Below are 10009 nucleotides of genomic sequence, written 5' to 3'. Positions count from 1 at the left end.
ACAAGCTGCACATCTCCGGGAACCAAAAAACGACCCTCTTAACCGAACTTGGTCAATAGGTATGTAGGTTGAATTTGTCAGAAGCCCTGAGAACAGCAAGCCCGAGGCTCAGTCACGCAATACGGACCGGCACCCGGAAGGCCACGTCGCAACCAAAGAAAGGCAAAAAGCAAACCTCCTGGGGTAGCATGGGGGGAATTCCCGGGCATCACTTGCGTAGCTTCTTGAAGCACTGTGCCCATCTGATCCTGGGAGAAAAGGTGTACAGTCGTCGTTCGGCCGCTCTCGTGAGGGAGTACTTCTCGAATGTGATGATGGCTCATTGTGAAATCTATATGGATCACACTGCCGGCTGCTCCGTTGATTTTTTCGCCTAGGATACAGGCTGATCTGGTCCCGTACTCCTCAAATGAGCGGGATTCCCTTTGTCGACTGGGAACCACCAATGGCCGCTGTACACAACGCCACTTTCTGCCACCGACAGCGCCACAGACAGCGAATCCAGCCTGGCCAGCCTAGTGCAGCAAATAGACAAGACTGAGCATCAATATGTCTGCACTTTTCTAAGACAGGACATTCCCCCGGATTCACTTGTAAGCCCATATCACTGGCAGGTCGCCTCCATCTGGAATGGTACCACCGCGATATACCCACGCAATAGATGTGACGACAGAGGCGATGCGCCCTTGGATCTAAGGCCAACCATACCCAGGAGAAGGAGGGCCAGTGAGCTTGAGATGGATTTTGAGCGACATGCAGGTTCGGCAGTCCTCGTGTAGATCGACCACAACATCGTAATATAGTTGTCCAGATAGCGGTGGGCTGATGCTAGCATATCCAGACATTATCATAGCCGTACTCTACATACCGAGGGATGAAATCACCACGTCGCACTGTCGCCTCTTCTTCAATGGAGGCAAATTTGCGGACATCAGGCCAAGTCGCATAGCATTCGCGCCATATCAAGGGCGTCACTGAAGCTCACCTTGAGGAATACCGTTCAAGGCTTGGTCCTTGTTTGAGCCGAAACAGACGGTGAATTGAGGTCGTTGTATTCCTGTGGTTCCCGCACAATCATCAGCCGCAGAGAGCTTGGTCGCTTACCCTGGTTGGACGTCCTTTGGCAGACTGCGGTCTGGCAGCTGCTGGTCCGTTTCGGGAATGTTAATGGCCATCAATTACTTTAATCGACAGACGAGGAAGAGAAAGAGAAGGAAGTTTGTTACTGCCTAAGATGGGGATGGGAGATGGTGACACGTGCTCCGAACCACATGGACCCCTTTTCACCGTCCTGAAACCGTGGACACACCCGCTAAACCTAAAGTAAACGGGTTCGGGATGGCTAGAGAGGCACAATGATGCGCATAAGACGGCTGTCATATCCGCAGTGGCGAATTGTGGAGCGTTCCGGCCTGGGATCTTTGTGGCTGATCCAGGATGGTGTACTCGTACAACTCCTCCTGTCGTACCTAGTGCGCAGGAGGAGGCACGCCGTAATATGTACACTATCAGCCAGCCGTGAATTGGTATGACAGACAAGGGTGCAAGACTCGTCAACGCCCAAATCATAGGTCATTAAAGAGGGGAAATGCTGAAATTGTCCCCAGCTTCTCGATCGCCACTCTATTCATCGTGTCCATTTGGCCAAGGGCGCTACCACAAAGGTTTGCAAAAGTGGCATGACTCGTTGATAGTGGATGGCGAGATAGCTCGACGGGGCTTCTCCAAATGAGGTGCCGAACTCTGCGGACTGGGCTGTTCGCTCAGTGGATGGAACCGAAGCTCCGTCCGAGGTTTGGATCACACAAAGGTGGTCTCTAACAGAGGACATGGAGATCGCCAGAAATGCGGGGGATCCTTGATAATATGCCGGCGACTTGCTAGACGCTACCACAGAGGCTATCATGCTAGTACTTGTAGTACATAGCAGGTAGGTGTGTTGGGAAGGTGGAGGGTCGAAGAGGATTCGAGGGTCGGATACAGATGAATCTAAGATTCTGGACAGGGACTCCCAATGTGCACGCGCTGACTTGTGTCAACATTTTTCTCTGTAATGGTAATATCGCTGCAGGATTTGGTTTGCGCTGATGTATGCGTCGTGCGACGGTAGCCTTGCTAACAAGCACAGGATGAGATGTCAACCGCCGTGGTTCTTTTTGTAGGTGCTGAGGTATTCGGTAGAGAGGGTAAACCCTCCTGAAAATGGGCTGATTGGGGCGGCGTTTTCCAGCGTGTGAAGCACATGGGGGCCATGGTGGTCCACTTGTTTGTGGATCTCGTTGACACATAAGTACCAGTAAGTAGTACACCAACAGTGGAGGCACTGGACAGCCCTTCCCGCGAAAAAGAACCATCTCTGAAGGCAAATCTCCACCACGGTGCATGGTGGCAATGGTCGGAGCCTGACACATGTCTAAGATTTTGAACAGCCTTTGATTCGACGTTGCTCCAACTTAGTCTGCGTTCCTGTAAGCACTTTTAACGCACAGAGAGCCGTGGATGTGGAAAGTGGACATGAGTACCGAGTAATGCGACTCTTGATATTTGACCCTGCAGTTCGCGGGAACCCTGTTGGTACTGGGTGCAAACCTGCAGAGGGGCTAACAAGTACTTACCTAGGTCCGGCAGTGTGCACTAATCCATGGGTAGCCCCCGCTGATCTCAAACGATCGCGGCGATCGCATGGTTCAAGGTTTTTAAGGTCGAACGTGAAGCATGTGAAGATTCAGAAACAGACCACTGGGGGGGTTCTTTGTAGTTCACCCTTCCATCGCAACACGGTTGACCACACCACCGTGAGGTTTTGACTGCCCTCTCCCGCCTTGGACTGTGAGCGTTAATCAAGCACCATCAGGCTTATAACGAATTGCTGTGGCGTCGACCGAGCGGCAGGTCCAAAGTCTGTTGTTAATGCTGCACCGAGTAGCCTGAGCGGGCAGCAGCAGTAGGATTTGTTGGCTCTTTGTGGCTTTCTCCTAGTGTCCGTGCTTGCTTCTAGGCGTTGCGTTCCATTCGCTCTTCAGCCCTTGATTCCCAACCGGTTTGAGAAATTGTGTGTTGAGCCCTGGCATGACTTTCTGCACTTTCTCCACACTTTTCGCTGGCCCTCATCCCTCTGGCAGCCAGGAACGGCACGCGCCCAACACACTTCCAGACGCACAGGTTGCGACATCCGGAGAGAGACTATGGGAGTCCTCGATTTCGATGACTGCTTTGCGGTCTTGGAGCGCAGTAGCAAGGCACAAGAGCATTACCTACTAAACGCAGGCCTTTCTGCATCCTACTCAGGAAGATGAAAAGGAGGCGGGCAGATGCGCCCGGGCCAACCCAAACAGGCCACAACGTCGACGACCTAGCTCTGTCTTTGCTCTGTCCAAGAAACTTGGACGACGCAAAGTACAATCTGCGCTCACTCAAGGCATTTTAGGTTCATGTCGGGTCAAGCAATACCTCGTATTCATAGGTGGTCTGGAAGTGTTGTGGCGACTGTGCGTGTCCCAAAGCAGGCGCCTGAAGATAAGCCAAAGGAGCCCAACTTGTTGTGTCTGTCTGCAGCGTCTTGCTGCACTCTGCATGAGCTGTGCGTGCACCCGTGTCAGTGTGTCGTTTCCCTTCTCTTTGAAACAGAGACCGTTGCCTCACTTGCCAACCTGCAGAATCAAGAACTTGTTATTCCTTCACGGGCAGAAAATGAACCCGACGTGCCGTGAGTGAGAGATTTTTACCTTTCCATCAGCTTCATCCGTCATGGATGAGGGTTTCCCGTCTCGCCGTGTTGTAGAGTCTGTTGTTCGCTTGCAGCAGGGACCGTCATTTGCATTGCTCTAAACTTGCCATCTCTGATACCCTTACCTACCTAGACCTGATCGAGGGCGAGGACGAGTGGGCTAGCTGGGGTTATGCGAGTGATAGCCTGTCTCGGTGGGTGAGGGTAGCAAGGATTCAAAGGAAACCAAGGGCCGTAGCGATGCAGGCGTTCAACTGGCTCGCTCTTGGATGGATGGTGGCTGTCTGAGGAATGCCACTTTGCGCACAAAGGGTCCCAAATAGTCCCGCCGTCTCCGTTCTTTTTTCGCCTTTGCCTCCTTCTCTTTTTCTTGTGCCTTTTCTTTGCTCCCATCAGTTCTCCGTGTGGTGGTTGCTGGTGCACCGACGGGGCTGTCGAGCTGTGAAGAGAGAGCGGGCCGCAGGCTGTTTTGCTTGTGGCTGTCGGCAAAAGTCTAGCTCCAGCCTCCAGGCCATTTGCTGCATAGACCAGCATTGGTGGCATCCTTGGTAGGTAGACGTAACTAGGCCTGGGGCCGCCTGCCTTGAATAGGCACTGAGCTGCCGGCTAGGCGGTATTCCCGGCATGCGTAGTCCACCAGTTGATGGGCGATGGGCACTGATGATCCCACCAAAAGTAGCCCACCTGTAGCCCACCCTCCTCCGTCATCTTTTTTGCTGCACACCCACAGCACCAACTGCACTTGGGCTGCTGCTTCTCGCTACTTATCACCGCTGGTCCTTGCAATCGACCCCATCCGCAATCCAACAGACTGATCAGACTGATTGCCAGACTGACTGACGATCAACTGCCACTCGTAACGCCCGCTCTCTCTTTGTCTTCCACGTCTTTTTCTTTTGTACCTCGCACAGATCTTCTTGCTCAACTCTGTTTGATCTCATTGAGAAGCCTCGTTCGACCGTCTGTGGGTTTCCAAGACACTGTCTGCCCCCTCTCTAGCCATTAGAGGCCTGCCGATAATGAAAACACCATCCATCCGCGCCCGCACCCCTCCCCGACACTAACTTGGGCCCTCGCATGACTCGAGAAATACCTTCTTTCCTTTGGCATCCAGAGCCTGGAAGTCCAGTCGATTTGATATTTCACCCAGTGTCTTGATTCAGCCTGTATCTGAGGCCGGCCTAAAGCAACGCTCCCCTCTTCAAGACGGTCTGCCTGCCCCGAGCCAGATCGGGGGGAGATCTTGGTATTCTGGGAGCGTACAAGAGTTCAGATGGCAGTCATAAATGGTTGCCAAAGGGCTGGTGTTTGAGTAGAAACATTGACGGCTGAGTCTGGGACTGTTCGCATCGCAGTCTCTCCATGTTCAGCGTCTTGTTGAAGGGACAAAAGTTCTCACTGTCGACCTTGGAGCAATGCCAGACAACGTCGGCATCACATGGGCTCCTGATCTTCAGCGAGCGTCTCACACCGTAAACGCCGTTGGAGACATCAGGGACGCTGAGGGCAGTCTTGAGACCGGATTCGACGACGTTTTGTTGGCTGAGGACCTATCTCAAAGTCTCGGCACAGAGTCGAACACCCAACGGAATACTCCCATCGCTCTTTCTGCTCAACGCCTCTCCGAACCGGTCGAGGATGATGATACGTTTCATGAATTGAACTGGAACTCAAAGTATGGGATCGCCGCATCGCCTGGGTTCGCCCCGCTCAAGTCCCAGCAGTCTCTGTCATCGTCGACCCAAAATTCTTCAAATTCATTGAAGGCTCTGTCTGAGCGCGACGTTGATCGATCGCCTGGGTCGGCGACTTCGCTCGTGCAGCGCGCCCTGTCGACCAAATCGTCCCACGGCCAAATTCGCGGCCGTCGTCCATCTCACTCTAAGTCATTCTCCACTTCCTTTTCAAATTCAAATCGTCTTTCCAACAACGAACATCCTACATATCCTATTCAATCATTTGAAGCATTGCAAGCTCAGTTTCATGCTCCCCGGCCAACGCGGCCTCTCCGCACGAGAAGCTCACATCCGACCCAAAATCTCCTTTACAACGAAATGTCCACGTGGAACAGGCAAGGTCGAGAACGACAATCTCCTCACCCACAGACCGCAATGACTGCAGACAATACGCCAATGTCAAGTCCAGGTCTTCTTCACTTGGGCGAGCGGGTGCCTTCAGCGTCGTCTCTCAGCGACGCTGGTCGCCAGCCTCACCATCTCCAACCTCCCAAAGAGACTCACACCGTCGAGATCGATCATGATCACCTCTCAGGGAACAAGTTCGTCAACAACTACGAGATCTTCGAGGAAATAGGACGTGGGGAACATGGTAAAGTCAAGCTCGCCCGAGACGTCCAGAGGGACACCATCGTTGCAGTGAAGATCGTCCCAAGATATTCTGGCAAGCGGCGACTCGGCCGACTAGGAACTCCAGAAGATCGGACAAAACGAGAGGTCGCCATCCTGAAGAAGGCGAGACATCCAAACGTCGTCAGTCTCTTGGAAGTCATTGACGATCCCAACAAAAACAAGGTTTACCTTATTCTCGAATACGTCGAGAAGGGCGAAATCAAGTGGAGGAAGCCAGGGGTGCGCGAGGTCCTAGCAGTAAACAACACCAGATTCGAGCAAGAGAGAGCAGGGATCGACCTTCCTCTCGAACCAACCGAAAGGGACCTTTTCAGTGTCAGTCAAGCCAAACGACGCCATGAGCTGCAAGAAAGAGCTCGAGCCCTAAACACGAACCCAACACCCAACTGGAGCCTCGAGCATGGAGGCGAAGATTTTGAAGAGGATGAAGAGTTATCTGAGGCTTCCCGTTCTGCGTCGCGGCATTTCTACGAGTCCAGCAATCCCAGTAGGACCAGTTCTCATGATGAATACTCTGAAGGAGCTCTGGCCGGCAGCATGTATGGTGCCTATGCTCCAGACGCTTACCGTGGTCGGACATTCAGCATCGCAGCCAGCGTTGGTGCCCTCTCTCACATGTCTTCGGAATGGAATTTTGACGAGACCGACGATGAGCACGCCTATGTTCCGGCTTTGACGCTTGAGGAAGCTCGCCGCACCTTTCGAGATACGCTCTCCGGGCTTCAGTTTCTGCACTTCATTGGCATCATCCACCGTGATATAAAACCAGCCAATCTCTTGGTCGCGAGCAATGGCACTGTCAAAATATCTGACTTCGGCGTATCATACCTCGGGCATCCTAAGGACCCTGAGGATCCGGACTTTAAACTGACTGAGAAAGACGTCTCTGCATTAGATGACGAAAAAGAACTAGCAAGATCAGTCGGGACGCCTGCTTTCTGGGCTCCCGAACTCTGCTATGAAGACCCATCCATGTTCGAAGAAAAGGATGGCCCGAAAATCACTGGCGCTCTGGACCTTTGGGCTTTGGGAATCACTCTCTATTGCATGGTTTATGCCCGTTTGCCATTTTATGCAAGTGAAACCATGGGCCTTCACGAAGCAGTATGCAAGACTGAGGTGTTTCTTCCACGGACTCGGCTTGTGCCGGTTGATACATCTCAAGACAAGCCAACCGCGGAGGTACCAGATTCGATCAACAGTAACAAGAGACTCGACTATGAACTCAAATTCGAGGTGGTCCCTGATGCTGTACGTGACCTCATTCGCCGACTCCTGATCAAGGATCCCGCAAAGAGAATGACGATCGAGCAAGCTAAGAAGCATGAATGGGTTGTCGAAGGCTTGCAAGACCCGTCACAGTGGATCAAAGGTCCCGAGTTGGAGAAGGAAAGCAAGAAGAAAATTTTGGACGTGGACGAGAGAGAAATGTCACACGCAGTCGTCAGGAGGAACATCATTGAGCGGGCGCTCAGCACAGCCGGGCGAATCGCAGGCAATCTGCTTGGAAGGAGCAATACGCGGAAGCGTGCTCCCAGTGCGGCCACATCGGCCAGCCAGTCGAGCGATTCCATCGCATCGCCTGCAGGCTCCAATGCAAGTACTGTGGGAAAGATTGAACGAGACAAGATTCGGGACGCTCGTCGAGCTAGTCTGCGCGGCGACGAACTTCTGACGGCCTTGAAAACTTCGAGAGAAAGCACTGAGCATCCGCTAGCACAGAGTCAAACTGCCAGCCCAGAGGCAGCTGGACAGGAACATTACTTCAGCGACTCGGTCTCAACCAAAAAAGCCGCGTCGTCGGCTTGCACTCCGATAGCTGTGCGTGAAGCACGACCCACTGGTCCAGACCGAGCGACCTCAACCGTCTCCACTGCCGAGTCTGTCAAGACAATCAGAGCTTCGCAGGTGCAGCGACTGCCCTTGCCATCGTCAGGCCTCTCACGTGACGAACGACCTGTCTCCCTCGACAGAGGATTCAAAGCTAGAGTCGACGGCCTTTGGGAGGGAACTAAGACCTTGGCGCGTATCGGGAGTCGAGAACGACGTGCACCGCGAGATGACCGGTCACCCGCCTCGAGCCGTCATTCGTCCGAAAGTGACGCCCGTGCAGAACCCAGCATCGCTATGAGCACGGCTTCGGCAGCAGGTGCTATTGAGCCGCCCGATGTCCTCCGTGATACCGATCTAACCGTTGACCAGAACATCTCTCCGCCGACTCCGCATTTGATGACTCGCGGTGATCATAGAACGTCATTTCGAGCACCAACATCAAGCCAACAAGCCTTTGAACAAGCCCAAGAAGTCAATCAACGTCGCCTTATACACGAGGTTCATTCTCAAGCTGAAGCGGCCATGGATGCAATATCGAGGCCGCAGAGCGTCGTGACCGATTTTTGCCCTCCCTCACCAGATGATATTGCCTTTTTTGAGAAACAGCGTGCACAAGTCTCGAGTGAGCTACCAACGTTCTCGCTCGGGCCAAATGCTATTCAATCGGGACCATCAGCAAGCACCATTGCCTCGTCCCTTGATGACTACGGTGCCAGCAGCGTATCACAGAGCATGTCGAACCCGAGCATTGGTGTCATATCTGGCGCTTCTTCACCCCCAGGAGAAGGCTTCCTGGGTTCAGCATATACGGAAGCTCCTAGAGATTTGCCTGCTCTGGGCAAAGAGCCCGAACCTGAGTTCATGCGCACCGCGGACACAATAACCAAACATGGCAGACCTACGCAGATCGCGACTGGTCCAGCGCTCGAAGATTGGCAGAATAGAAGCCACAATGATGACCACGATGGTGATGACGATTCAGACGATGGAATGATGATGCCGGCTTCTACAAAGAAGAAGATTTAAGATTCTCATCGCTGAAGGGACTCCAGGAACATACACGAACACCAATGACGAGACTTTCCACGTTCTTTTGCATTCGATGAGGAACTTGGCTCCAATTTTCACTAGATACCCCGGGTTTAACAGACATAGCAACGGCGCGCTGGAAATGGCAGGGATATATTGTGCATGGGCATTGCGCGGGACTGGGAATAGGAAACGCCTTCAAAAGCGGGAGGAATATCTGCGCTTGGTTGATTTATGGGACGATCCTGATGGTCAATGTACATCAAACATGCAGAAAAGTTGCATGCTGTTTTTCATCTCGACTCAGGGAGGGTTTCCATGTACATTTTAGCTGTGTGGCTGGAGCAGACGACCAGGGGCTCAGTGATGGAGAGGGCTTTTCAGTGACATTCACCAGGACTTCCTGGGTCAAAAGGTGAAATGACAATGACGATTACCATGAAGCACGCTCTAGCTAGGACTTGGGTAAGCGCTTTTGTCTATTATGTTGGAGGCGAGGCTGATACTCCTGTTCTTACCTTATAACCACCAAGTCTCCGGCAGTACCGCTCAAGTGTCTGAACAAAGAACTTACCAAGACCAAACCAGTCTAGGCATTGTGATGTGTCTTTTGCCGCTCATCACCGATCTCTCTGTGTCCTGTTAACAACCTGCAGCCTCTAGTTAGGCGAATAGACCAGCACAGGCTCGACTTCGCTGTTTTCCAGTCCCTCGGGATGCTCCGTGTTCAAACAAGACACAATGTTCTCCTTAACTACCTGTGACTATATTACAGGAGAAAACGTCTGTCAGATAATTCAGAGCAAGGAGAATGGAACGTCTGCAAAAGTAATGTGGAACAGCCGTTGAGATCGGTATCTTTGTTGGGCGCTCTGTAGGTGAGGGATGAGCGGTTCCAAAAGCGGCATGGTCTGTTGGAATTGCACGTGATCTCGGCCGCAGGTCTCACTCTTCTCCAATGGAATTGCTTCAGGATGCTGGATGCTTTTGATTTTCTACAAATCTGCAGAACTTACCTCGACCTCTACTAAGTCTAATTTGTTTCTGGTGC

The 10009-nt window shown here is 52.5% G+C and overlaps 1 protein-coding gene across 1 annotated transcript; it reads left to right on the top strand.

Moving 5' to 3' along the window:
- Nucleotides 1-5142: 5142 nt before the first annotated feature.
- On the top strand, nt 5143-8955 carry Z519_08261 (uncharacterized protein; the record flags this gene model as incomplete). Its single annotated transcript, XM_016765989.1, has 1 exon — nt 5143-8955. One exon carries the CDS (start codon nt 5143-5145, stop codon nt 8953-8955), a length of 3813 nt encoding a protein of 1270 aa, XP_016618034.1.
- Between the last annotated feature and the right edge of the window lie 1054 nt (nt 8956-10009).

Source organism: Cladophialophora bantiana (genome assembly GCF_000835475.1).
Source record: "Cladophialophora bantiana CBS 173.52 unplaced genomic scaffold supercont1.12, whole genome shotgun sequence".
In the NCBI taxonomy this organism is placed as follows: domain Eukaryota; kingdom Fungi; phylum Ascomycota; class Eurotiomycetes; order Chaetothyriales; family Herpotrichiellaceae; genus Cladophialophora; species Cladophialophora bantiana.
This window is presented reverse-complemented; position numbering and strand designations above follow the sequence as displayed.